The sequence below is a fragment of the Chelonoidis abingdonii genome, chromosome 9 (genome assembly GCF_003597395.2).
Source record: "Chelonoidis abingdonii isolate Lonesome George chromosome 9, CheloAbing_2.0, whole genome shotgun sequence".
In the NCBI taxonomy this organism is placed as follows: Eukaryota; Metazoa; Chordata; order Testudines; family Testudinidae; genus Chelonoidis; species Chelonoidis abingdonii.
This window is the reverse complement of record NC_133777.1, coordinates 86,021,950-86,049,192: the sequence shown is the minus strand read 5'-3', so window position 1 is coordinate 86,049,192 and position 27,243 is coordinate 86,021,950. Positions and strand designations below refer to the sequence as shown.

Sequence of the window (27,243 nt, the reverse complement as noted above, 5' to 3'; positions counted from 1 at the left end):
AAAGGACTGTTAGAAGTGGCAGTTCTTACTTCCATTTATGCCAGGTGGCTCCTGACTGCTCCTGTGGGGATGGGCAGTTCTGTGGTCCAGACCCCCGCCCCCATTCTTCAGGAACATGGGTCTTTTGGGGGGTTGGGGAGGAAATCAATGACTGGAAGGTGCTCCTGGCAGGAGAGAGCAGCCTTTCCGTCTCCCACTCAGCCCCCACTTGGGTAAAGTGTCTGCTGCCATCAGTGGCCACTGGAGCAGCCCTGGCTGGAGGTGGGAGTGCTGTACCCACAGAAGGTGGGCAGCTGGGCAATCGACAGGGGGTGAGGAGGGACTGGCTGCCCCAGCGGCTGCTCTCATGGATCAAGAGGAAGTGGTTTGTTTTGGGCCATGTAGTCTGGCTGGCCACGTCTCTGCACTGGACTGCGTAATTATCTAGTGTTGGTGAATTCCACAGGCTATCATTAAGTGCCAGAGTTTAGCAGGCAGGATTCAAGTTAGGCGGAGACACTGCAATGGCTAACACACCCAGTTATATGTGGGTGCCCTGTCTAATGTCAGGTCTGTGGCGTAGCCTCAGCTGTGCTGCTGCCGGTGCAGAACAGCCAGGTGGGAGCCACCCTGGAATCACTGGCTGAGCTACTCTGTGTCCATAACAACCTTTTGTGCCCATCCTCCCCTCCCCCCTGCCTTTCCTCTGCCCCGTGCACAGCTGTCCTCTGCCCCATGCCCCAGGGTGTCCCCATGTGGTTTATAGGGCTGCAAGTTGCTAGGGGCAGGCACCGCAGGCTGTGCGGTGACTCTCAACAGGGCTCTGGGCCCTAGCCTAAGGAATTTAATCCCTCCTGCTCCATGGAAACAGGCACCCACTGAATGCTAGGGGGTCAGGAGAGCCTGTCTCTGTGGGAGATGGGCTAGGGCGAGCCCTGCTCTGGCCATCCCTATGGCAAGGGCAGCTGGGGCCAGACCCTGGCGTTCCATGGCATGCTACAGCTCCACTCATCACCCCTACCCCCACTTAGAAGGGCAGTCACAAGGGGAGTCTTCCCCTTTCAGAGAGGTAGGAGCAGGGGTATGGGTCCCCCTCCACCCCACACCATGGGAGAGAAGCAGGGTGACAGCAGGGCCCCGCAGCCAGAATGTGTCTGAGTCAGTGGGTGGGCCGGGCTCACCGTGCTCTGCCCTTGGCTGGGGGATGGTGGCAGGGCCCCCAAAGCAGTGGGCTGTGGTGTTAACCCTCCATCGAGGAACATGGGGACCCCCCTCCATGAGCCATCACAACTTTGCTGTTTGCTGCTCTTTCCAGGCTCAGGGCTTAGGCTCTTTGTGGGAATCACTCCTTTTGTTTAGAACATCACCTGGCTCCAGGAGCTGGGCGGGCAGGGGCCTGTAGTGGAGCCCCAAGCGGGCACTTCATGCCACTCGGTGCAGCCCTTCATCCCTTGCTTGGTGGCCGAGGCATGGGCCCCTCTCGCCCTCCTATGGCCACTCATATCCCCTGCAATAATCCTCCGCTGAGCTGTAACTCAGGGTCACGGCCTTCGTCAGGGTTCTCTCCATCTCCCCAGGCTCTATGGGCTACCCCATCCCCTTCTTTTCAAGGACTCCCTGCAGCACCTCGCCTCATCCCAGGGGCTGTGTCCCCATTCTCCCCTAGGCCTCCTTTCACACACCATTATTACGTCTCATTTGGGTGCCAACATGTAAACTGTTTTGGGACGCCGGGCTGTGCTGAGCTGGGGAGAGGGGTTCTTCCATCAGTGGGTTCTTTGATCTGTAGGCAATCACAGGCTGATGCTGCTGCCTCTGCTAGCCAGGCGTTCCATGTGCTCTCCATACTCCCCTTCCGGGTTTTCACCTGGATCCATGGGGTTTGCTCCCAGTGCCTAGCCTTGATGCTCAGGAGTTGAGTGACTGTGCCCTTGTTGCATGGCAGTCAGACTGTGTCCCCATCCCCCTCCCAAGGCAGGGGCCATGTGACTTCAAGCTGAACGTGACCAGGCATGGCCATGCCTGTGCTGTGGGATTGGGGCCCATGTCACCTGGGTCTGGTGGCCCCGCTGGCTCGCTGGAGCAGTCACCTAGTGCTGGGGTCTCCTGGGCCTGGTGCTCCCACACCAAGCGGCTCTCCCAGGTGGCCTGGCTCCGGGTTTCTCAGCACCCTTGTGAGTGAGGGAGTTGGTTAAAGGCTTCTGTGGGTGGGAGAGGGGCACGGGGGCTGCTTGTTTCTTTTGCTGGTTATGGAGAGGTTCTCCCCCCTGCCCCCTCCGTGGTTTGGCTGCTTGCCCCTTGTCCAGGTGAGGTCTGCCTCGAGCTGGGCACTTGGGGTGGGTTTCCTGTTTGTTTCTGCCTGGGCAGAGGGAGCCATTTGCTGTCCTCTCCCCTCCTTCAGCAAACACTGCCTGCCCTGCTCGCTGCTGGCTGTGTCTGCCTGTTTGTAAGCCTAGAGCATAAACACACATTGGCCAATCGCAGGGTAAACAGTGTGAGATGAGACTGGCCTCCTGGAGCTCTGCAGCTGGGAGCTGGGCAGAGCTCCTGGGCTGGGCCGGGCCGGGCCGGCTGCAGGGCCCCTCTGTGAGGGATTCGCAGCTCGCCCCCCATGGGGCGCTGTGCTCCCTCCTGTCAAGGACTGCGCTCTGGGCTTGTGCGCTGGGGCCTGGGCGGGCTCTCCTGGCAGCGCTGTGTTTCCTGGGGGCTCTGTGGGGCTGAGGCTCAGCCGTGACTTGTGCTGCTCTTCCTCCAGGGGATCTCTGATCCATTGTGGTGCGGTCCAGCCCCTGCCTCCAGTTTCTCGCTCACCGCACTCGGCCTGCTGCTCGGATGTCGTCCCCATGAGCCCCAGGCTGGCTGGAGGGCCAGCCGGGCAGAGCGAGCGGCGGAGCGCCTGGCTGCACTGAGTGAGAAGTGCCTGCTGGGCACTGGTGTTCCTGGGCCCCTGGTGAGAGGCTCCAACCTTCTCATGGATCTGGGGCCCCGTTTGCTGCTCTTGCTGTGGACGCCAGTGGTGGCGATGGCATTGCTGGCCCAGGAGGGGCTAGGCCAGCGCGTCTACACCAACACTTGGGCCGTGCTTGTCCCAACGGGGCCACAGGAGGCTGACAAGCTGGCCAGGAAGCATGGATTCCTCAACCTTGGGCCGGTGAGTGAGCCTCTCCCTGCTTGGAGCCGGAGCCACCCCCACCGCCACCAGTCCTGCATGCCTGGTGCTCAAGCTGCCCCTCGCAGGCCCTCTGGCTCCTGGGGCCATGTGGGGCAGTTCTCCCTGGGGGGCAGTGGCAGTCTGTTTGCACAATGCCAAGCAGGTCCCTGGGGCCCTGTCAGTGCAGTTCTTCTGGCAGGGCCTCCGTTGGCACTCCTGAGTTGGTGTGGGCTGAGGGCAGGGCCTACCCCCTGGCTGCCCCTCAGCCCAGCCTGGAGTTGACTTGCCCATAGACTGGGGACTTGGGATGCACTCAGGTCCCACCCCCAGCAGACTGAGTGGGCGAGGCAGGGCTGTGGAGTGGCTGCATCAGGAGGAGCAGTGTTTGGGTGAGTCTCCAGGACCCCTGCCAGCTGCTCCCCTTCAAGTGAGCTGGGCATAAAGGCCCAGCATCCCATGCGGGGTGGCAGGTGCTGCAACCTGCTGTGGGAGATCTGGTCAGGTGGGTTGTTGACAATGACTCCTGTGTCCTTCCCCAGGAATACCCTCTGCAAACGCTTGTGTCAGCCGGGCCCTGTTTCCCTTCCATCAGCGTGTGGGCATGGGGGCTGAGCACCAGGCCTGGCCCACAGCACCCCCTCAGCGGGCTGTGTGGGACTTGTCACTTCCCCATTGGCTCTGCCGTCCCTTTCCTTATCTCTGTGCTGGGACCCTGGCAGCCCCTGCTATCTCTGCAGCACTGGCTGAGGCCCAGGACTCTTGTCAATGCTCAGTGCCTGCTGCCCGTGCCGGGGGCACGGCTGCCGTTCACACCAAGGCACCTCTCCAGAGATGTTCCTGGAGGTGGGGACCTGGCCTTGGCAGCTCCTTTGCGTGCTGGAGCGTGTGACATGCGGGGCGAGGACTTGGCTGGCTCTCTGTTTTCTTGTCCTGGTGGCAGCTCTTTCTTCCGGGCCAGTTCCTGAGCCCCTGGCTCCTGAGCAACGGTGGAAGTGCTGTCCCTAGGGCACTGGCGTCCTCGCTTTCTCTTGCTTAAATGTTGTGGGAAAATGTGATGTGTTCTCGGGAGCACTGGATGCAGCCCGCAACGGTGTGACCAGCAGAGCATGAAGTGCTACCAGGCATGTGCCTCTGAGTGAGCCAGCTGGAGCCTGGCAGTGGGTGGCCAGGACCCGCCACCTCAGGCTGGGTGGAGACAGGTTGCCTGGGCCCCCTGAGCCAGCTTGTGCTGCACTTCCCTGCTCCCTGCCTGTTTTGTCTGTGTGGAATGTCTCCCTGCCCCTCCTGGGAGCCCTGGCAAAGCACTGCTGGCCAGGGGGCCACTGGGCTAGGACTGCCAGCTGCCTTGGCGGGGGGGTGCTGCTAGTTTGCCAGACTTCCTCTGGCTGAAGAGTGAGTGCTCAGGAGCACTTGTGTACTGGTGGGGAGCAGGGGCTTGAGGTGGCCATGATCTGGGGGGCTGGCTGCCCAGGTCAGGTTCTGCCCTCGCACCTGCCCTGGCAGCACTGGCTGCTGTTGAGCTCTGCCCTAGTGACATGGGATCGGGCTGTGCTGTGCCCTGGGGCCTCAGGCTGCGGGGAGTTCCCCTGTCCCCCATTTCCTGTTTGGGGGAAGGGGAATCCAACCCCCCTGCATTCTTGGCCGTTCTCCTACAGCCCCACCCCAGGAGTAAGAGAGGGGCACCCAGGCTGGTGTTAGGTTGGGGGCTGGGCTGCCCAGGTCCAGTCGTTGCACTGCTCTGTCGTTGGCTCTGTCGTTGCACAGCTGCCCTGCCCTGCTCGTGCAGTGTGTGGAGTGAAGCCTCTGGTGAAAATCACCACTGCTGCCATTGTGCCCGTTCCAGGGCTTCACGGGGCACGTGCGAGGAGAGTGACTGGCCCAGCCCCACCTGCCCTGGGGGTGGATTGGGGACAGGGGCTGCAGAGCTGGGGGTGGGGAGTGCATGTGGGTGTCTGAGTAGTGGGCTTCCATGGCCCCCAAGGAGGCCTTCCTCAGCCAGCAGGGTGCAGGGCTCTTGGTCTGCCAGGAAGGAAGTGGAGATGGGGGGGTTGAAATCCCTCAGGAAGTCGCACAATTGGTAGCAGTAGGGCTGGGATCTTGCTCTGAGCCATCTGGCTGCAGCCAGCTGGGGGGCAGGGAAAGCAACTGCCTCCAGAATAGCCCGGGTGCCTCTTTTTGTTGGCTCGTAAAGGGACCCGCATGCAGGGCTCAGTGACCATGTGCGCTTGCTGTGGGTGGGGGCAGGGGCTAGCACATCCCAGAGCAGTCAGGGTGTGGGCTGGGGATGGGGGGTGGCAGAACGGAGGGGCTTGGCATTTGCTCTGATGGTGCGGGCTGTGGCGGGAGGTGGCACGGGAGGGCCTGGCGTTTGCCCTGACGGTTTGGGCTTTGGGGGGATGGCACGGGGGGGACCTGGCGTTTGCTCTGATGATTTGGGCTGGGGGTGGTGGCACGGGGGGGCCTGGCATTTGCCGTTTGTCCTGACGGTTCGGGCTGTGGCTGGGGGGTGGCATGGGGGGGCCTGGCATTTGTCCTGATGGTGCAGGCTAGGGGGAGTGGCATGGGAGGGCTTGGCATTTGCTCTGACGGTGCAGGGGGTGGCATGGTGGCATTTGCTCTGACGGTTCGGGCTTTGGGGGAATGGCACGGGGGGGCCTGGCATTTGCTCTGATGGTTCGGGCTTAGGGGGGGGTGGCACGGGGGGGGCCTGGCATTTGCCCTGACGGTGCGGGCTGTGGCAGGGGGGGTGGCACGGGAGGACCTGGCGTTTGCTCTGATGGTTCGGGCAGATCTTGAAATTGGAGTGAAAGCTTCAAACCCTGCACTGAGGCCAGTGCCCCTTAGTGCCAGGATTCCTCCTCTGCTCCCAGAGCTGTTCTTCCTGCAACTGCCTCCTCGCTGGCAGTGGGGCTGGTTCTGCTGCTGGGGCGGGTAGGGGGGGGACATGCTTGCTGGGGAGCATTGGGGCCCGAGGGCTCAGCCTACCGCTGCACAGGAGAGTTGGGGAGAGCTGGGCTGGAGCTTGCATTGCTGCAGAGCTTGCTGGGTTGGCTTCTGGAGGGCCAGGGGGAGAAGCTGCCTGGTCTGTGGCCCCACAGTGCAGGCTACTGCTGGGCCTGGGCTGTTGCTAGGAGGTCCCTGCAGGGCAGTGCTGGCCACAGGGGTGGAGAGGCAGTGCCCCAGCTTGCTCTGTGGGGTGCCCTGTGTCACAGAGTCCCCGGGCCATGCTCTGGAAGTGCTCCCCACCAAGCCAGTCAGGACTTCGGGGAGCCTCCTCTCCCTTGGAGCAGACTTGTTCAGGGCAAGAAGCTCACACGTCTTCACCTCCTGGGTCTCTCCTTGGAGCATTCAGCATCCGCTGCCCCTCCGTGCGCTTCCCACAGCGAGTCCGCCCCAGTGGGGTCCTGGGGAAGCCACAGGGTCCTGCACCCCCACTTCGCAGTCAGATGTGACTCTCAGCCAGCCAGTAAAACAGAGGTTTATTCGATGACAGGAACACGGTCTAAAACAGAGCTTGTAGGTACAGAGAACCGGACCCCTCAGCTGGGTCCATTCTGGGGCCCAGCGAGCCAGACAACCCCATCTGCCCTCACTTCCCGTCCCCAGCCAGCTCCAAACTGAAACCCCCTCCAGCCCCTCCTTCTCTGCTGAGTTCCTTTCCTGGGCCAGGAGGTCACCTGACCTCTTTGTTCTCCCCCACCTTTAGCATCCCCTTGCAGGGGGGAAGGGCCTCGGCCATTAGTTGCCAGGAGACAGAGTGTCTGCTAGAAACTGAGGCAGCCACACAGTATTCAGAGGAAACATTAAGAACAGCCCCACTTCGTCACACCCTGCTACTCAGATTGTGTCTCCTGGCGTGCCCCATGCGTCTCCATCCCACGGGGGCAGGTCCCAGAGTGCATTGGGGCTGCTCAGACCCCTCTGCCAAAGGCAAGCTGTGAACTCAGGGTCCCCTGGCCAGGGCAGTAGGTCAAAGCCCTGCTTGGATAGCATGCTGCCTCCTGCCCTCCCACCCCTCCTATCATGCAGCAGCAGCTGGTGCCAGGGCGCTGTTGAGGCTGGTGTGGAGATCCTGGAGGGAAGAGCAGAGCTGCGTGGGTTTGAGGAGGGGGCCGCCTCCCAGCCTGCTGCAGTTATTGCACTTGGCAACACAGCTGAAGGATGGCTTTTTTCTGGCTCATCCAGTTCACTTAATTCCCTGATGAGGCATCGCAGACCAGTGTGACACTGGTCCCAGCAGGGCAGGGCTGGCACCAGTCTGGCTTGGGCTTCCCAGCTGGCAGGAGGCCCGCAGGACTGGGGGTGAGGCTCAGAGGGGGCAGGACACAGGCTTGGCAGTGTCTCTCTAATTTTTTATGTCCATGTGCAGGATGAATTTTGTTATGTGCGCCCGTATGAAGGTGATGTCACACACAACAACATTCATGTGGTGGGGGTGTGGCCGAGGGGTTCGGTGTGTGGGAGGGGGCTCAGGGCTGGGGCAGAGGGTTGGGATGTGGAGGGGTGGGCTTTGGTGATGAAGGGTTTGGGCCTGCCCTGAACATGGTGCATTCACATAGCCTCGGGGGCACTTGGCACTAGGGGTTTGTTCTGGAGCAGGGTTCAGGCTGGGCTGCCTGCTAGCTCGCTGCTCGGTCTGGGCAGACCGTAATCCTGTCTGGTGACTAGGCAGAGCTCAGAGCTGCTCTGGGGAACAATGGGCCCCTGTTCCTGTCCCAGGCAGGCGAGGTGCGACGTGGCACTTGCTGGGCCAAGGGCGGCTTATGAAACCAAGTAGCTTTTCTCTCCCCCAGCTCCCGTATCACGTGGCACTGGTTGCATCCTTTGCCCTGCGCCTCGGCAGGACCATGGCCCCACTGACAGGATGCATGGGGGCCTGTCTCTGGCCTTTGGCACCATAGCACTGCCACGGGGGCACAGAAGGGGCTCGCCCAGGTCACACAGGGCGTCTGCAGCAGAGCAGCCCCTCGAACTCAGAGCTGCTGGACCCCATGGCCACCTTCCTGCTCTGGGCTGCATGGGGCAGGGCAGCGCTCAGCTCTCTGGCTGGGGCCCTGGCTCAGGCGGAAGTAGGGGGCTGCGGAGCCCATGATGAAAGTAGGGGACTGGGGCTGCAGAGATGCCTGGTCTCCACCCATGTGCTTGTGTGGGAGCCGCTGGTGTGTGTTGTGATTGCCCTGGGCAGGGAGCCAGGCTGTGCAGCCACCTGTGCTGAGCAGGAGGCTGTGTGGGGGAGCAGAGCCCAGCTGCTGCCTCTGCCTGGGCCCCAACACCTGCTCTGGGAGGATTTGTAGGCACCCAGCTGAGCAGGGTACTTCCTGCAGCCTTTTCCCTATGAATCCGAGAGGCCCACAGTCACCTCTGCCCCTGCCCAGCTCCCCTATGGCTCAGCGACTGCCCCAACTCATGTCCCAGCCAGGGCATGTCGGGAGGGGTGCTGTGGTGCCCGGGGATGGCAATGGGGAGTGGCATACAGGCTGGGCCAGGGCATGAGACTTCTGCCAGAGATCTGCCTCGTAGGGATGGGCCCAGCCAGTGGCCACCTGCTCCCCCTCCTGGGAGCCAGTCAAGTGCGGTGGGGAGCAGTCCACCACTGCTCAGCCCTGCCCTGGGTCAGAGAGAGCAGGGCTGGCCTCCTGCAGAGGCCCAGAGCAGGTCCTTGAGCCAGCCTGAGGACTGCCTGCACACCAGGCTCTGTGCCCTTTGCCTGCCCCATCATGAGGAGCCTGCCATCTGCGCTCCCTGCAGCCAGGGCAGTGGTGTCTCCCTGCTCAGGCACAGGCCTCACCCAGCAGGGAGCAGTGGGTCGAGCAGAGGATATGCCTGCGCACTGGGCCTGCGGGGGGATGGCGCGAGGGGGCCACTTAGGGATCTGGGGCAAAATCAGTACTTGGTCCTGCTAGTGACGGCAAGGGGCAGGACTCGATGACCTTTCAGGGTCCCTTCCAGTTTTAGGAGATAGGATATCTCCATTAATTTATTTTATTTATTTATTCCTGGGGTGGGGGACACAGCCAGGTGTGGCCAGAGCAAGGGCTGGCTGTTGGGGAGGAAGCTGCTGGCCTCGCTGGGCTGGGCTGGGGAGCTATAAGTAGCAAGGTCCCTAGGTGCTGCTGCCTGGCTCCGGAAGGCTGTATCTGTGCAGGCTGGCTTGGGGGCTGCCGGACGCACTCACAGTACAGCGTGCGCCCTGCTCAGAGGCCTGCTTGGCAGCAGGCGCTCCCTGGGGAGGCAAGGGGCTTGCACACTCGCCGTGGAGTGGACATGATTTTGGGCGGAGGAACAAGCCCTAGCTCCTACCCCAGCCAGCATAGCCTATGGGCAGCGCTCAGGGGCTCGCTTCACTGGGGTGCTCTGGGGGGTGTCTGAAGTAGACGGGGCATCCTGTTCCCTTGCTGGGGAGTGAGGGCCGGGGAGACCTGGCTGTTCCCAAACAGCAGCTGAGCTGAGGAGGTCCCAGTTCAGAGGGAGAAGAGCCATCCAGGCATGGCCCTGGGCCTGGCCCCCTGTCCTGATCAGGCAGAGATGTGGGGGTTCAGGGCAGGGGTTACTGGGGCAGCATCCTGGCAGGCTGGGCTGCAGCTCTGTATGGGGCAAGTGGCCACTGGCATAGTGGGGATATGGGTGCAGGCCCCAGGGCTCTCTGTATAGGTGGGGGTGGGAGGGATGGTCTTTCTCTTATCAATGTGTGTTCCTGGGCCCGTGTCCCTCGAAGCACTGGCTTATGGGAGAGTGGGGGCGGCTTGCTGTGTGGAGTGCCAGGGTAACACCAGAGCTGCCTGGATCTGGCTGTGGCCTGGCAGCAGAGAGGCCCTGCCATAGGGCTGTATTGTCCAGATCACTCCCACAATGCCCCCCGGGGGCGGGCAGCAGCTGGGGCTGAGGCCCAGGAGGAAGGCCAGGGTGGAGGGCAGGGAGGCTGACTCATGACCAGTTTCCAGGGCATGGGGCGGTGTACGGGAATGATGGGGCTGGAGAGGGAAGGGTTTAAAAATAACCCACGAGGAGGCTGGAGTCAGGCCCATCCCCTGTGGTGGGGAAGAGGGGTAGGCCCAGCACCTCCATTTGCTAGGCTCAGCTTTTCTCCTGGGGAGCAGGAGGAAGCCCTGGCCAATACCTGCACCTGGAGCACTGGCCGGGCTCACTGGGGAGGCTGGGCTGCTTTGGCTGGGCTGCGACTCGGTCTTCATGTTCACAACTGGAGCCTCGACCCCAGCCGGGCACAGAGCAGGGCACGGGGATGCCCGTGACCCAGGGGCTGCTAGCATGGGGGGTGTCCTGCGCCCCTCCCCTCAGCAGGCTCCAGGGCCACAGCCTTGTGGGGGATCCACGTTTTGTGGGGACCGGATGCATCCCTGGAGAGAAGGGTTGATTCAGGGCTCTGATTGGCTGCTCCTGTCCTCCCCTCCTTCACTGCACCCTCTCCCTTGGCCCAGCCCCAGCTGCTGCACTCAGTTACTGTGAAAGAAACCAAAACCCAGCCAAGGTCTAGTGTGCAGCCCCCCAGCTGCTAGCCCATGGCTTGCCCAAGCACTTCCTGTGACCCTCCCCGCTCTCCTCTGCTCTGTGGGCAGGGCCTGTCTGTCTGGGCAGCTCTCAGCACTGTAGGACGTGTAATAAGAGGGCCGGGGATGGGGCAAGTCTAGTCCGGGCTCCTAATCCCGGCTGTGCCCAGACTTGCTGCGTACCCCCAGGTGGCGTGGCAGGTTGGGCCCTGGGGAGCCTGGGGGGCGGCGCTGGAGGGCTCTTTGCTGGCCTCACCCACGGTCTCTGTGTTGCAGATTGTTGGTGACTATTACCACTTCCAGCACCGTGCGGTGGTGAAACGTTCCCTCTCGCCCCATCGGTCCCGGCATAGCCATTTGGCCAGGGAGCCCCAGGTAGGTGGTGTCTGCCTTGCTGTCCTCGCTGTGCTGCTGGCAGGGCTGCCCATGGGGCCCCTCCCCACTCCTGCTGGGAAGCTCCTTGATGAAGGGCTAAGCCACCTGGCAATGGCAGTTTGGTCCCAATCGTGAGCCTCTGTGGTGCCCAGAGCTGGGATGGGCAGGTACAGGGCAGGGCTGGGGACATCAGCAGAGTTGAGGAGGGGATCAGGACTGTGATCACATTACGGAGACGGCCTGTGAGCTGGGCCTCATCAGAACTGGGGGGCAGGGGACCAAGGGCTGGAATAGCAGGGGCCTATGGGTCAGGGTTTGGGGGCAGCAGCAGAGTTGGGGGGGGTCCAGGGCTGGAATAGCAGGGGCTGTTGGTCCGGGTTTGGGGGCAGCAGCAGAGTTGCGGGGTCCAGGGCTGGAATAGCAGGGGGCTGTTGGTCCGGGTTGTCAGGTACTGGACTTGGCATTCAGGCAGGTGCTGCGCCAGCGTGGCCACGTCTCGCGTAGGCTGAGAGCTCCCCTGAGCCATTCGCAGGCAGCGGGATGGAATGCCAGGCACTGCTGTGCCCCCCAATCGGCCGTCTACTCTGCCGAGATCACGCCAGGCCCCTTAGTCACCAGTTCCGCTTACTTGTCCTGGGAGCAGCTGGGCCACGCCCAGTGCCCAGGCCAGTCGCAGTGACAGAAGCCTTTCCTGACTGAGCTCCTGGGCTGGCACGAGGCTTCCACCAAGGCTAGTGCTGAATGCTGGGGATGTGTGGGGGGAGGGGGCATGGCTTCACCTGGCACTCCAGCCTCAAGACTGCAGGGGGCTGGAGACTGGTTTCTCTACCCCTCCCCCCACACCCCCCTCTCCCAGATCTCTATGGGCCACAAACTTTGATGGTGCCTTCAGAGGTGCCTGTATAGTGGGGGAAGTTGCTGGCTGGAGGGATTCAGGGCTCTGCTGCTACTGCGCTCCCTGGGGAATGGGCAGGGCCTTGGGTTCCTGGGCAGCATCTGATGACAGAGGCCTTACTGTGCAGGATGCCTTTGCCCTGAGAGCTCCTTAGCTCAGGGGCTGTGGCAGGTTTGGCCTAGCAGCCCAGGGCCCAGCGCTGGCAGCTCTGTTAAACGCTGCCTGTGGCACCAGCCAAGAGCCTGCGCTCGTCCATAGGCAGATGGTGCAGGCCCCTGGCCAGGCCTGGAAGCAGCTGACACGTTGCCAACCCGTTGCAGCCGCTCCTTGCTCTGAGTGAGAGAACACCTCACTGGGATTCCTTCTCCTACCTTCCTGGCCCCGCTGAACCCTGGACAGAGATGTAGCCCTGCCCCTTTGGTGTGCCTGCCTCCTCCCGAAACGCCCCCTCCCCTTAGGTACTGCACAGGCCCCAGCATGCCCTTGCCAGGCAGACACCTGTGTCCTGCTCGCTCCTGGGGCAAGAGGGGCTCATATAGCCTGAGGCAGGGCCAGGGCAGTGGCAGTTGCATGCCAGGCTCGCTGGGGTCACTCTCCGGTGCCTGTAGCTGCTGGGAGGAGCAGATGCTCAAGCCTGAGCTGGCTTTTCCATCTGCTCAGCAGGGGGTGCTCTTCACCCTCCTCTATCGGTCTCTAGGTGCATTGGCTGGAGCAGCAAGTGGTGAAGCGCAGGATGAAGAGAGATGCCTTCACGGAGCCCACAGACCCCAAGTTCCCTCAGCAGTGGTACCTGGTAGGTGATGGCTGGGAGGGTGGGGCTCGGGTGTGCTGGGCTGGATGGTGGGGAAGGGGGTGCAGTGGCTGGGTTCTAGTCAGTTGCTTTGCTTTGTGCCAGGCCTAGCCCTGCTCCATGCCTCAGTTTCCCTAACTGGAACATGGGAATGGCCAGACGAGAGCAGATCTGTGTGCCATCCAGCTCCGTGTCCTCTCACTGCCTTTGGCTGGGAGCAGCTGCTTTAGAGGAAGGAACTCTGCAGCAGGCTGTTTGGGATGGGCCAGGCACCGTTTCCTCCTCCCCATCCATTAGGCCAGTCAACGCCCAGAAGCGGGAGCAGTTACATCCCTTCCGAAGCTCCTGCTTTCATTCAGGCCTCACTATTATGATCCCATTATTGTAGGAATAGTTGGGGGAGGGGGGGCAGGTCGGGAGGGGGGGGCAACGCCTGCTGGGAAATGTCATCTGGTGCCTGGGAACCTGCCTGCACTGTCCCCTTCTCCTGCTGGGGGTGCATGAAGATTGACCATCCATGAGACGGGGGCTTGGGTCCTGGGGCTGTGTAACTAAATCCGGGGTAGAGTCGCATCCAGGCCCAGGAGGGTCACTGATCCCCTGCTGGGGAGGGTGGCTCCCCAGCCCTGCAGCCCCCGCTTAATCCCTTCATTCCAGCTAATGGCACATGGCTGGGATTAGCAGAGCCAGGGCCAATTCCTGCTCAGATAGCGCCTCCCTCCACAGCATGTCAGCCCCTCACCAGGTGCCAGATCCTCCCCATCAGAGATCTCCAGGCTCTGCTATGCCCCAGCTCTTAAACCTGCCCCAGAGGAGCCCTTCAGTGTCCCAGACCCTGAAGGGTCCCACCCGTGCTTCAGGGCAAGGCATGCACCCCCCACCACCACCACCTCTGAGCCAGAGCCTCTGGGCTGCAGCCCTGCGGTGTATCCCCAGGAGCTCTGCGCTGCTGGTCTGAGCTGTGCTCTGTGGCAGCACACGCCTGCAGTGCCGGCAAGCAGCCTTGTCCAGCCAGAGTGGATGTATTCGTCCCTGCACACTGCCTGGTAAGGCCTCCGGGCAGCACAGAGCCGTCAGGGTTCAGCAATTATCCAGCCTGGCCAAGCCAGGGCCAGAGACCCCTAGAGGCCGAGTGTGACTGCCAGCTAGTTGCAAGTATCGCACACCCTTGTCCCACCACCTCCTAGACACTTGAGTAACACATAAGGGAAACTGAGGCGCACAGTATTCAGACAAAACAGTAAGAACATCCCCACTTGGTCACAGTGGGGCAGTATCCTTTCAGGTCCTTCCACTTGCCCCGATTTCCCCTGGAGGGCCAAACCAGGTCAGTTGATCGCACATCTCCTGTAGCTTGGGGGTGCACTCGGTCTGTTACCTGTATGTTAGAGTAGCTTGCAGACAGCCATGGGTTGTGGGAGCTGCTGCTCCATGACCCTGGTTGGGGGTTGCACCCCCCCGCATCTTTCAGGGTGTGATCAGGGGGTTTCTGGGCTCGTTCCTCTAGTACAACGTGAATCAGCGGGACCTGAACGTGCGGGGGGCCTGGGAGCAGGGCTACACCGGCAGGGGGATTGTCGTCTCCATCCTGGACGATGGCATTGAGAAGAACCACCCGGACCTAGAGGACAACTATGTGAGTAGGGCCCCAGTGTGCTGCGCTGTGTTCGCAGCTGGGTGCACAGCATGCTGGGACCTGTCGTCTTTGACAACCACACCTGCCACTCAGCTGCAGCCCCAGGCTCCTGGCGCACGGCCCCGGGCTGAGCAGGATTTGGACCTGGCCCTAGAGTCCAGAAGTGTGGCAAGGCAGCCCTGGCTGCTAGAGGAGTGAAGTCTCCCCCTCCCATGCCACGGGCCAGGGCTGGCCTGTGGTTCCGTGAGCTTGCTGTGAACCACAGCACAGCCATGGGTAGCTGCCTGGCCCAAAAGGGAGCATGGGGCTCTGCTGAGCTGACAGAGATTCTGTCTTCTAGGACCCCGGGGCCAGCTTCGATGTGAATGACCAGGACCCAGACCCACAGCCTCGCTACACACAGATGAACGACAACAGGTATGGGGGGGCCAGGAGTCATCCACCTGGGGGCGTGGTGGGCTGGGCGGGGTCTGGCTGCTCCAGAGAGCCTGTCTGGGATGGAGATGGGGGGTGAGCTGAGGAGGAGGCGGGGGCCCCAGCTGTGGAGGGAGCCTGATTCTACTCAGGGGTTACTGGGGTGGCTCGAGCGCAGGAAACTGGGCTCCAGGCCCTGAGCGTCTGCAGGAGTCCCCATCCCCTGTGCCCTGGCAGAGTTGTAGCCATCTCCTGCCTTCCCTCTCCAGACACAGGCTCATTCATTGCCATCTGGAGCTGAGTCTGGCCATTCCCATCCTCCTCGGGTTCCTGAACCCAGGGCGCTGAACAAGGCAGCCTGACTGGGCGGTGGGACAGTGGCACGGCTCCAGGGGGGGCGAGCATCAACGGAGGCTGCAGCTTGGCCGCGGGGGCTGCAGGGACCCAGCCTGTGCTCCCTGGGCTTTGTTTCTGACCGTGCTGTGTTGATGTTCCCTGGTGCAGACATGGCACCCGCTGTGCTGGTGAAGTGGCTGCTGTGGCAAACAACGGGATCTGTGGCGTGGGAGTGGCTTACAACGCCAAGATCGGAGGTGGGTGTGTGTCCGGCCCAGGGCTGGCGGAGAGCCTCTGCCTGCTGCTTCCCATGGCCTGAGGCCTGATGGGTGAGAGTCTGGGGCACTGGCCTGCCTGCCTGCCTGCCTGCCTCTCAGCCCGCTATCGCGGGCTGGGATGGAGACCCTGCGTGGGGCTTGTGCCTGCAAACACGAGCTTGCAGGGTATAGGGAGCCCAGGCTCATCCCAGAGCTTCCACACTGGGGAGCCAGGGGACTGCAGGGGAGCCCCGGAACCTTTGCTGGAAAAGCTGGTGACATCTCCTGTGGCCCTAGGTGTGCGCATGCTGGATGGGGAAGTGACTGATGCCGTGGAGGCCCGCTCCCTGGGCTTAAACCCCAACCACATCCACATCTACAGTGCCAGCTGGGGCCCCGAGGACGATGGCAAGACAGTGGACGGGCCAGCCCGGCTGGCAGAGGAGGCGTTCTTCCGAGGGGTCAGTCAGGTGAGCAGAAGGGCCGGGCTGGCTGCGGGCTGCCATGGCTGGGGCCTGCCTCACACTCTCTCTCTCTTTCCACAGGGCCGGGGAGGACTAGGCTCCATCTTCGTCTGGGCCTCTGGGAACGGGGGCCGCGAACATGACAGCTGCAACTGCGATGGCTACACCAACAGCATCTACACGCTGTCCATCAGCAGCACCACCCAGAACGGCAACGTGCCCTGGTACAGCGAGGCCTGCTCCTCCACCCTGGCCACCACCTACAGCAGCGGCAACCAGAATGAGAAGCAGATTGTGAGTCTGGGCTAGGCGGGCGCCAGGCTGGGAGCGGCGTGTGCGTTCGCGCTCGCTCTCCGTCGGCTGGCTGGGCGCCTTGCCGAGATCAGGGCATGCTGGGAGCAGCAGTCTGTGTTGGCTGCACCTCCAGCGAGAGCTGAGGGCAGCTCCTTGGTGGATCTGAGCCCTGTCTCCGGAAATGGTCTTGTGGGGGTCTGAGGGACCAGGCTTCTGGACACCATGGCCCCTGGAGCTGCTCCCAGGTTCACTCTTGCTAATGCTGGGGGATCCATGCTGCCCCCCACCCCACAGCTCAGTTGGGAGGGACCCATCCCCCAGGCAGAGTTTGAAATGAGCTGCTCCCCACCCCTGCCTCCTGCGCTATGGCTATGGTGGCACTGCCCTGGGTCACAAGGACTGGGCCAGAAGCACACTGGGTCTCATGCCTTGCCTCTCCCTGCAGGTGACGACCGACCTGAGGCAGAAGTGCACAGAGTCGCACACAGGGACCTCTGCCTCAGCCCCCCTGGCAGCTGGCATCATCGCGCTTACCTTGGAAGCGAAGTAAGGCCAGGCGAGGGCCACGGGGGACGTGGGTTCCCCATGAACAGGGAGCACCCTGATCTGAGACTCCCAGGGCATTTAGTCTGGGCACCACCTGGGGGTGGGGAGTTAGTGTCACGGAGTCCCCAGGTGATGCTCTGGAACTGCTCCCCACAAAGCCAGTCAGGACTTTGGGGAGCCTCCCCTCCCTTGGAGCAGCCTGTCTTCAGGGCAAGAAGCTCACACGGCTTCACCTCCTGGGTCTCTCCTTGGAGCATTCAGCATCCTCTGACCCTCCGTGTGCTTCCCACAGCGAGTCCACCCAGACAGGGTCCTGGGGAAGCCAGGGGTCCTGCACCCCCACTTTGCAGTCAGACGTGACTCTCATCCAGCCAGTAAAACAGAGGTTTATTCGACGACAGGAACACGGTCTAAAACAGAGTTTGTAGGTACAGAGAACCGGACCCCTCAGCTGGGTCCATTCTGGGGGGCAGTGAGCCAGACAACCCCATCTGCCCTCACTTCCCATCCCCAGCCAGCTCCAAACTGAAACCCCCTCCAGCCCCTCCTTCTCTGCTGAGTTCCTTTCTTGGGCCAGGAGGTCAGTTGATCTTTGTTCTCCCACACCTTTAGCATCCCCTTGCAGGGGGGAAGGGCCTTGGCCATTAGTTACCAAGAGACAGAGCGTCAGCTAGAAACTGAGGCAGCCACACAGTATTCAGAGGAAACATTAAGAACAGTCCCACTTGGTCACAGTTAGGCCCTGGCAGGACATTGGCCACGCATGCTCCAAGCCCACCTCTGTCTCTGCAGTAAGAACCTGACCTGGCGGGACATGCAGCACCTCGTGGTGCGGACCTCGAAGCCAGCGCATCTCAACACCAATGACTGGGCCACCAATGGCGTGGGCCGCAAAGGTACTGGGCTGCCCAGCCCCCTCCTCCAGGCTGTGATCATCTGGGCACGGCTGGGGCTGCCCCACAGGCCCTGCCTGTGTGCGAGCAAAGTGCCCAAATCTGCCTTTGGAGCCCCTGGGGAGTGGGGCAGGTGGGGCCCCAGCCAGTGGGGCATGCGGCCTGCTTTGGGCAGGGCTGGCTGCTGAACATGTGACCGGCATCCCCCAGTGCCCGGAGGGGTTGGCCCCAGGGACCTTTCCTTGTCCGCCCAGGGCACTGCACCTCACCTTCTCTCTCTCTCTTTGCAGTCAGCCACTCCTATGGCTATGGCCTGCTGGATGCAGGGGCCATGGTGACCCTGGCCAGGAACTGGACCACGGTGGGACCCCAGAGGAAGTGCATCATCGACATCCTCACTGAGCCAAAGTGAGGGCTGGTGTGTCCCAGGGGGGTCTCCAGCACTGTGTCCAGCCCTCAGTGTGGCCGGACAGTCCAACAGCTCCTGGGTAGAGCCCGGGTGTGCTGGGGTGGGCAGCACTGGGCTTGGAGCCATGCTCTGCTCCCTGCATGGCTGACGTGGGGCAGAGCTGGAGATGGGCCTGCGTTCCTCCCCCTTGGCAGGCTGCGGTCAGTGCTTTGGGCACCCTGAGGTGATGGGAATAGCTGGAAAGAGGCTTCAGCAAGAGCGCTGGGGCTCCAGAGACTGGCCTGAGTCTGGGGGCTCATGCCTGCTGCAGGCTATCTGCCTTCCCTGGGGAGTGGCTGGGCCAGTGCTGCTGGTGCCACTGCTCTGTGCAGATGGAGCCTTGGTCCCCGTCCTGCGTGTGGAGCGGTGCTGGGCTCTGCTGCCTGCACGTGGCTTGCTAGCGCCGCTCCCTCGGGTGCTGTGGTTTGGGAGCAGCCAGCGTGAGCCAGTCCTGGACAAGGGCCTTTTCAGGGCTCACACAGAAGCTCCTTTCACTTGTGCTTGCCTGTCTCCTTGGTGCTTGCGCTGTGCCCATGTGGCTGGGATTGGGGCGCTGAGTGTTTCCCATAGAGCTTGGGGGCGCGTCTGTCTCTAGCTCCACTTGTCCCTCCCTGCATGCTTCCCAGGACTGGTACCCTGGGATCTGCCAGTGCTCGTCACCCATGCTGGCACCAGCACCCCTCCATTGCAAAGCACAGAGGTGCCATGTGTCCAGTGCCCAGGCCGAGCACAGCCGCCTGGCATGCTGGGTGTGGAACTCAGTCAATAGCCACCCAGGGCCCCCCAGCTGCCCCATAGCTCTGGGCTTCTCTAGGACCCAGCTGCTCTCTGCAGCTCCCTTCCACTGCAGCATCGGCTGGGCCCCGCTGGCCTTCGGCCTGGCCTGGCCTGGCAGCTTTGTGGGGAGGGAGGAGATGCAGTGCCCAGGCCGGGGAGCAGGAGCTGAGCTCTGGAGATGCTGCTGTCTCCACTGCAGGTGAAGAAAGGAGCCATTCATGGCTGGCACAGTGCAGCTATTTAGGATGGGGCGGACGCACTCACTGAACAGCCCCCTGCTTTTCAGGAACTGGACTAGTTTGAATGTGGTGCCCATGTTGTGGGGGGAGCTGGCACTGAGCCGGGGAAGCTATCTGCCTGCTGTGGCACAGGAAAGGCCAGAAGGTCCCATCTTGTCCATCCCAGAGCCAAGCCTCTCAGGGAACGTCTGTGCCACAAAGAAAATCCCATGGCTGTGTCAGCTCACAGGCAGGGCCGGCTCCAGGGGTTTTGCTGCCCCAAGCAGCCCCCCCAAAAAAAAAAAAGCCGTGATTGCGATCTGCGGCAATTCAGCGGGAGGTCCTGCACTCCGAGCAGGAGTGAGGGACCCTCCACTGAATTGCTGCTGAATACTTGAAAGTGCCACCCTGCTCCAGAGTGGCTGTCCCAAGCACCTGCTTGATAAGCTGGTGCCTGGAGCAGGCCCTGCTCACAGGGCTGGGCGGCAAAGCTGCAATGTAGGCATTCTGGCTGGGGCTGGAGCCTGGTCTCTGGGACCTTGCAAGGGGGGAGGTCCCAGAGCCCGAGTCAGCTAACCCAGGCCAGCAGCGGCTGTGCATTGCAGTGCAGACATACCTTAGCTCCTCCCCAGAGCCAGCTTCATCTCCCAAGCTCATGCCAACTCTTGTCCTGTCATGCGGTGCTGTGTTCTGACCTGGGGGCCTATTGGACCATCAGCCACTCCCGTTCCCATCCTGGCCCCCTCACTGAGCACCCAGGATCAGGCCAGGTCTGACTGTTACACATGCTCATTGTCAGCTGCTGCTCAGCCCTGCCCGTTTCCCCCGGCTCCTGGGCCCCAGGCTGGGTTCTATTATCAGCACAGCTGTGCCCGTGTTGCTGCCACTGCAGCTGGGAAGCTCTGCCTGGAGGGAAGCTGGGAAAGGCAGCTGGAAAGGGAGCAGCAGGAGCAGATCAGTGGAGAAGGGAGGCAGCAGGGTGGCTGGCACCTGAAGCTGCATCTTCCCTGCCAGAAGGCCCTGGGGGGGGCCTCCCTAGCTGCTGCATTCTTGGCAGCGGAGGGCACTCAGGGCCAAGTCAGGCACTGCTTGCCTGCTCTCCCTTCGGGGCCTCTGGAGGGTTCTTGCTTGTGAGTTGAGAAGGCAGCAGGGTTGGTATTTCCCTGGGACCTCGGCTCAGGTGGTGTGAAGGGGCCCGGTGGGGAGGTTGCACCCCATGCTGGCTGCACGCTGACTCTACTTCCTGTGCTCTGCAGAGACATTGGGAAGCGCCTGGAGGTCCGGAGGAAGGTGGATGCCTGCCTGGGGAAGGCCAGTTCCATCGGCAGGCTGGAGCACGTTCAGGCCAGGCTGACGCTCTCCTACAACCGGCGTGGCGACCTGGCCATCCACCTCACCAGCCCCATGGGCACCCGCTCCACCCTCCTGGCTCCCAGGTAGGGCTTTGACTGCCACAGCCTGGGGGCTGCCCAGGCCGCCTCCTATGCGCTGCTCGGGCTGTCTCAGGCAGCAGGCTTCACCTCTCCCTCGTCCCCAGACCCCACGACTACTCGGGCGACGGCTTCAACGACTGGGCCTTCATGACCACACACTCGTGGGACGAAGACCCCTCTGGTGACTGGGTGCTGGAGATTGAAAACACTAGCGAAGCCAACAACTACGGTGCGTGCAAGGGACTGCAGGCTCCCTGGTGCTCGCCATGGCCCCAACTGCCCACCCAGCCAGCTCCCTGGCACCTGTCTGCTGCTGTCCCTGGCGCCCACTGCACCCCCCCACCTGTGTCCCCCTCCTGCTGGAGCCCGCCTGGCCTGGCACACTGTCGCAACAGGCAGGCTGGCATCGTGTATACTAGGTGCCATGTGCTGAGCAGAGAGATGGTCGCCCCGTGGCCACAATCCCTGCTCTCCAGTGGTAGCTCCTGGATGCTGGTGGCTGCAGCACCACGACTGGGCAGGGGCGCCTGAGGCCAAGCACCTGGGACGGGTGGGGAGGAACCTGGATCTGCCTCTGAGGGACTTGGAGGAAACTTCTGATGCAGAGGCCCCATGGTGCAGTGTCCTCTCTTTGGGCGGGGTCAGCCCAGAGCCCCCATCCCTGCTGCTGGGGCCCCACTCGGGCACTCACTCGGGTCATGTGGGGCAGTGGCACAGCAGCCTGTGGCACAGCCTGCCCCCTGCTCTCCTGGATTTCCATGGGAGTGGAAGGAGGTGTGCTGGGCCCTGTGGCCAGCAGAGGGCACCAGACACTGGGATTAAAGCCAGGTGGGTTAGTCCGAGTGGAAGGTCCCTGGCGCTCCTCACCCTCTCCCTTGGCCTGCAGGCACCCTGACCAAGTTCACTCTGGTTCTGTACGGGACAGCGACAGAGCACCCCAGCCTCTCCAACCGGCTCGAGAGCAGCGGCTGCAAAACCCTCACCTCCAGCCAGACCTGTGTGGGTGAGTGAGAGGGCTGGACCCCTGCTGCTGGACAGCCAGGCCCAGGGATCTGGGGAGGGTGGGCAGAGCTGTGCCCAGAAGCACCCAGACTGGTTCAGACATACCGCAGCCCGTAGGGTAGGTATGCCAGTCTGGGGCTGGCAGAACTCTGGGCCAAGCACTAACCGAGCCCTGTCCCTGCAGTGTGTGAGGAGGGCTTCTACCTGCACCAGAAGAGCTGCCTGAAGCGCTGCCCCCCCGGCTTCGTGCCCAGCCTGCAAAGTGCCCACTACGCCCTGGAGAACAGCGTGGAGCCCAGCCCCCCTCACCTGTGTGTGCCCTGCCATGCCTCCTGCGCCACCTGCATGGGGCCCGCGGCCAATGCCTGCCTCAGCTGCCCAGCCCACTCACACTACAACACCCTGGACCTGACGTGCTCTCACCAGACACAGAGCAGCCGCGCGTCGCCTGCCCTGGGCCAGCCCGAGGCACCGCCCACCTCCAAACTGGCTATCCTGGTGGCCAGCCTCAGCTGCGTCTTCATCATCCTCATTTTCATCACAGTCTTCCTGGTGCTGCAACTGCGCTCGGGCTTCAGCCTGCGGGGCGTCAAGGTGTACTCCCTGGACAGCGGGCTCATCTCCTACAGGGGGCTCCCCGCCGACCTGTGGCAGGAGGAGCTGCCTTCCGAGTCGGAGGGTGAGGACTGTGAGGCCCACAGCGAGAGGACTGCCTTCATCAGAGACCAAAGTGCCCTTTGAGCCCCCCGGCCCCTCCCTGCCCTGCCCTGGCACAGCCCCTGGGGCGGGGAAGGCTGAGGGGCCCTGGACACTGCCCCATCCTGCTCAGGCGAGGGCTCACCAGCTGCTGGCACCGTCCTGTGGGCACCTCTGCTCCTGGCCCAGGGCAGCGGCTGCCTGCCCTGCTCTAGGGAGGGCCCCTTGGCACCGTCCTGGGCTCTTTCCCCCACAGCACCAGGCCCAGCCTCCTGTTTCTTTTAACTTGCCAAAGTGTTTTTAGTATGCCCCCCCCCCCCAGTCCCATGGGCCTGGTGAGGGTCTTATCTGCCAGCCCTGCCTGTGCCCGTCACACACCCATGTGCTGGGGCAGGGGCAGCCAGATGCGTGTCTCTCAGGACTGGGGCTCCTATCGGCTCGGGCTGGCTCTCCAGGCTGCTGTCGGCCCTCAGGCCAGGTACTGCATCTCCATGGTGGGGGTTCTGACAAGGGGGTGATGTGCTGTCTCCTTCCAGGCTTGGGCTCTCCGGGCTTGTCCCTAGTTTGGGCCCAGAGCACTGGGCAAGCCCTGCTCTCTCGGTGACCCTCTTCCCTCCTGGGGAGCAGCAGGGCTCCCTCAGCTCTGAGGCCCCCCCAGGAGTGGCAGCTGTTTCCTTCTCTCTACAGCAATAATGGCTGGGCCCCTGGCAGGGCTCCGCCGCTGGCCAGGAGGGAGCATGAGGCTCTGCGGTGCTGAAGGGCCAGGAGCAGAGTCTCACCTGGGGCCAGTCCCAGGGCCCCCAGCCCTGCGGTGGCAGGCGGCAACAACCCGACTGCTCCTCGCCTGCTGGAGAAGTTTCCAGGGCATTGCCCCAAGTGCCCAGCCCGCTGCCCACGGGCCGCCTGCTCTTCCCTCCCCTCCCCTCAGCCATGCAGCGCTGTCTGGCCTTGGGCCGTGCAGCCTGGACCAGTCTCCAGTCCACTGCAGAGGCAGCAAGTCATGGCGTGTCTGCCCACCCCCCCCCCCCCCAATGTGCCTTGCCCCTCCCCTGGTGGTGACAATCTGTTTTGCTCCCCAGCTGGAGCCCCTCAGTCCCCTCCCTGTTCACAAGTCATTTGCTCATGACGGTAGGCGAGGCCTGGCCCAGGTAAGTAGGGGCTTCAGCATAAAGTGCCCCCTGCAAGGGGCCTGATGAACACCAAGCCCAGAGCTGCACCCCCAGGCCTCATCTGCACAGGCTCAGGCAGTGCTGGGGGCAGGGTCCCCCACCCCTGGTTTTCTGTCATCACTTTCTGGTGCACAGTAATTTGTTCTTGTAATTTAATCAGGCAGGTGTTGCCTCCTGCACCCGGTTTTTAATTTAATGGTTGTGGATATAACGCTAGAGAGACTGAGAATTATTAAATGTTCAGAACTATGCAAATCAGCCCCCCCTGAGCATGTTCTGTGCCCCTGCCTGGCTGGGTGGGCTGCCCCCTGCTCCTTCCCCCACGCAGGCTCTGCCTCTCTTCTCTCCCTCCCCCTGCCTTGTTGCCACTTCCCCTTGGCCTGTGGCAGATGCAAGGGCCAGCCAGCTCTGCTCCAGCCTCCTCTTGGCACTGCCCTCGACTGGGAATTGCTGCTGCCTGGGTATGCCTCCCCCCGCCCCTTCTGGGGCAGGGCAGGGCAGCACCCACACTCAGCCCCATCCTGCACTGGGGTGTGGGAGCCACCTGAGTGCCCTCTGCCAGCCCACCATTGCCCAGGCCCCTCCACTTCTAGCCTTGCTGTCTGTTCCAGCCTGGCCTCAGGGCTGTCCCCTGGGGCTCCTCAGGCTTCCCCCTGAGCACAGCGGCCAAGGGTGTGGGGAAGAATCCCAGCATCAGCCTTGGGAGCTCAGAGGTCACCAGGCCTAGTTGGTCCAGCCCCTGGCTCCCCAGGGTGGGCCCAGGTCCCCTGGCTGCAGTGCCGAGGTGGAGGCAAGCTCACAGTGGGGCTGGGAGGAGGATCTTCCCCTATCCCCAAGAGCCAAGGCCCAGCCGTGGGGCTCCTAAGCACCAGGGCTGCAGCTGACTTGTCGTGTCTGGAAACTTCTGCTGCTTCTCAGGGAAACCACCAAAATCAGGAACTAATTCAGGAAGCTCCTGGTGGTGTGGGGGAAAGCTGGGGCCATGTGAGGCACTTGGAGAGCCAGGCCTTGCCTGCCCTGTCCCAGCCGCCCAGGCTGAGGCCCTTTGGGCGTGAGGGGTGCAGGCCCTTGGAGGCTGGGCTGGCCCCCAGCCCAGACCCAACCATTAAGCTGCAGACAAATTCTCGTCTTCCTGTAGCCCCCAGCTGGGAGGCGATGACTCCCCACCCGCTGGGGCCAGCTGCACCCACAGCCTCAGGCCTGGCCTGGCCCTCTAGCCATACTTACCCCAGTGAGTAGTTCTGGGGCTAGACCCTGAACCACCCAGAGCTGAGTCAAAGCAGCTGCCAGCCCCTGCCAGATCCCTCACCCAACCGGGCTGTGCTCAGCCACAGACAGACCTATTGCCCCCAGGCTGGGGGTGAGGGGGGAGTGGGAGGCCCAGAGCCCTGTCCAACCCCAGGGGTGACTCTGGAGCCAGCCGGAGGGGAGACAGAGCCGCTTTGTATGCAGCATCCCCAACACTAGGGAGCCATTCCCCTAACGTACCAGGGCTAAGGCCAGGCCTGAGCCTGAGTGATGCAGAGCCGGCCACGTACGAGGAAGCCACCTTCTGACAGACACAGATCAGCCCCCAAGCCATGGGGTACCCTGTCCCCCTACCCTGGCTCAGCAGAGTAGCAGGGCCCACTTCTGCAGGAGGTCACAGTTCAGCTCAAAGGGCCAGAGGTGCCCTGGGTGCTGCCAACAGGTGTCATTGGGGGTGGGGGCTGGTGCCTGGGGGGGTCCAAGTGCAGAAGCAGCATGGGGGAGGGGAATAGGAAATTGCCATGAACAGGAGGGTGAAGAGGGAGGGACTAGGACTCAAGGACCAGGAGTCCAGATGGGGTGGGCAAGGTGAAGGGGGCCAGGCTGGGGGTGCGCAAGGCTGACAGGAATCCCACAGCGGAGCAGACCCCAGGCTCGTTTACCTGCAACTCCATCACTGGAGCAGCAGCACCAGCCCCCTCCGAGGAAGGTGTGAAATCTGGGCAGTAGCAGATGTGGGGTAATTAGACTTCCCCCCTCCTCCCAGCTGATCACATCCTGACCCTAATAGGTCGCTTGGCTTAAGCCCGGGAGCAGGAGGTTTATCTGTGGTAGCTAGTCTTGTTATTTATAGAAATGGCCACTTCCACTCTGAATCTTGTTCTGGTCCCGGCCTCAATGACATCCTGTAGCTGAGAGTTCCACAGGCTAAGTGCAGTATGTGAAAAGTGTTTCCTTTGATCAGTTTTGAATTTTTCAGCTCTCTGTGTCACTGCATGGCCTTTGTTTGCTCTGAGGCCAGGAGAACAGCAGCTCCCAATAGCCGTTTTCTAGCCTGGGCCAGACGTGCTGCCGGGTGGTGGCTGCTGCCTGGGACAAATTTTGCCCATTCTGTTCTAATGGACAATTAATCACTGTCACAGCTCCTCCAGGCTCAGCTTCCACAGCTCCGTTCTCTGGTTCTGGGGCCAGCCATGCTGACGGTCCCCCTCCCCCGCTACGTTCTCAGCCAGGCCTTAGGGGTAACTTTCGGGTTTCCAGGGACCCACCGCTGCAGTGAGGGGCTTCCTGGGGTTTCTCCAGCTTAAGGCTTCTACCCTTCCTGCACTTAGTGTTGTGGAGCCGCCCTGGCCCTCAAATTACCTCCCGTCCCGCAGCTTTGCCACATTGTCAGAGCCCAACCACTCATTTCCCTATGAAAGCTGGAACCTGCTCCAGTTTTGGACTGTAGGGTGCTCATGCCCAAACGGCCTCCCATTGACTGCTGTTCTGTGACTCATCACAAGGAACAGGACAGGCTGGTCGCAGTCCCTTTGCTGCTCTTCTCCAAAGGCAGCCTGCAGAACCACCTGCATCCTGTTGAACAGCTCCCCTGGGAGTGTGCCGGGGAGCTCTCAGAGCTCACAAACCTGGTGAAACACTTGGGATTTGGTTTTTCCCTTGATCCGTGTGCAGATCACCCAGGACCCCAGATCTGGGGAAGAATTTGGCTCTAGGAGCTTGCCACTTCCCCGGCCTCTTGATTTCTAACCATTCTGGACAGCCCACACTCCCAGGAATACAGAGTGCCAGCCTCTCTCGGGTACGGCCCCAAGAACGGGCCTGGCCATGCGCTCTACTGGGACCCCCACAAGACACTGCTTCACAGGGACTCTCCCAAGTTTAGAGGGGTCCGTCTTTGCAACACACCCTCATGTATCCTGCACCAACTTTCTACACATGCCTGCATTTTACCTACCAGCGTTACTTACCCCTACAGCCATGGTTGGTGGATGAACCAGGAAACCGGGCGCTTCTGCAAACTAGAGGGAGCGTGAGAAGCCATGCATGTCTTCCTGAGCCCTCTTACTGCCTTGAGCAGCCAATTCCTAGCTTGGCTGCATAGGGCAGTGTTTGCAATGATCCGCCCAACAAGGCCTCAGTGTTAGCACACTTGTCCCCAAGCCTGGGTATGATTGTGAAATCAAAGCATTGCAGCTTTTCCAGCCACCTAGTGAGTTGTCCCTCAAGATTCTTGGTGTGTAAGAGTCATTGCAGAGAAGCATGGGCTGGCCTGAGCTCCCGCAAGTCCTGTGGGTGTCAGTACCACCCCCAACCGCATGAATTGCCAGCTAGGTCCGATAGGACAGGGATTTGAAACATGGATAAGCCAAGACAGGACAAGAGCCTTTGTCAGCACTGAAAATGCGAAGTCACACTCCGCCAGCCACAGAAATGTTTGCGCTTTTGCCTCAGACTGTGTAATGGTTTTGCAATAATGGCAAATCCCCAACTGAGGAGCAGAGACTGACAAAACGCTGCATCTGTCAGCGACTGGGGCACTGGCCAGCTCTTCACTGCCCCAAGGTTCTTTTTGGTCAGCGGCAATTCCCTACTTACTGGGTCTTTTCCCTCCCAGGAACAACTCCGCATTCTTGGAATGTGATTTCAAATTCACCACGTTTAGCTTATCACAGACTATTTAAAAACGTAGGGATCTCAGCTGGGTCTAACAAGGG

The 27,243-nt window shown here is 62.0% G+C and overlaps 1 protein-coding gene across 2 annotated transcripts; it reads left to right on the top strand.

The window, feature by feature from the left end:
• The first annotated feature begins 229 nt into the window (after positions 1-229).
• On the top strand, positions 230-22,807 carry FURIN (furin, paired basic amino acid cleaving enzyme). 2 transcript variants are annotated; one of them, XM_032794184.2, is made up of 16 exons: positions 248-415; positions 2,735-3,130; positions 10,912-11,010; positions 12,603-12,698; positions 14,203-14,331; positions 14,672-14,748; positions 15,250-15,338; positions 15,636-15,808; positions 15,884-16,096; positions 16,542-16,642; positions 17,435-17,538; positions 17,826-17,943; positions 20,235-20,414; positions 20,516-20,640; positions 21,298-21,414; positions 21,598-22,807. In XM_032794184.2, the coding sequence occupies exons 1-16, from the start codon at positions 347-349 to the stop codon at positions 22,152-22,154; spliced, it is 2,643 nt and encodes an 880-aa protein (XP_032650075.1). In that variant the 5' UTR covers positions 248-346; the 3' UTR covers positions 22,155-22,807. The 2 variants fall into 2 exon arrangements, with proteins under 2 accessions (XP_032650076.1, XP_032650075.1); XM_032794185.2 differs by lacking the exon at positions 21,298-21,414 and having other exon boundaries at positions 230-415.
• Positions 22,808-27,243: the final 4,436 nt, after the last annotated feature.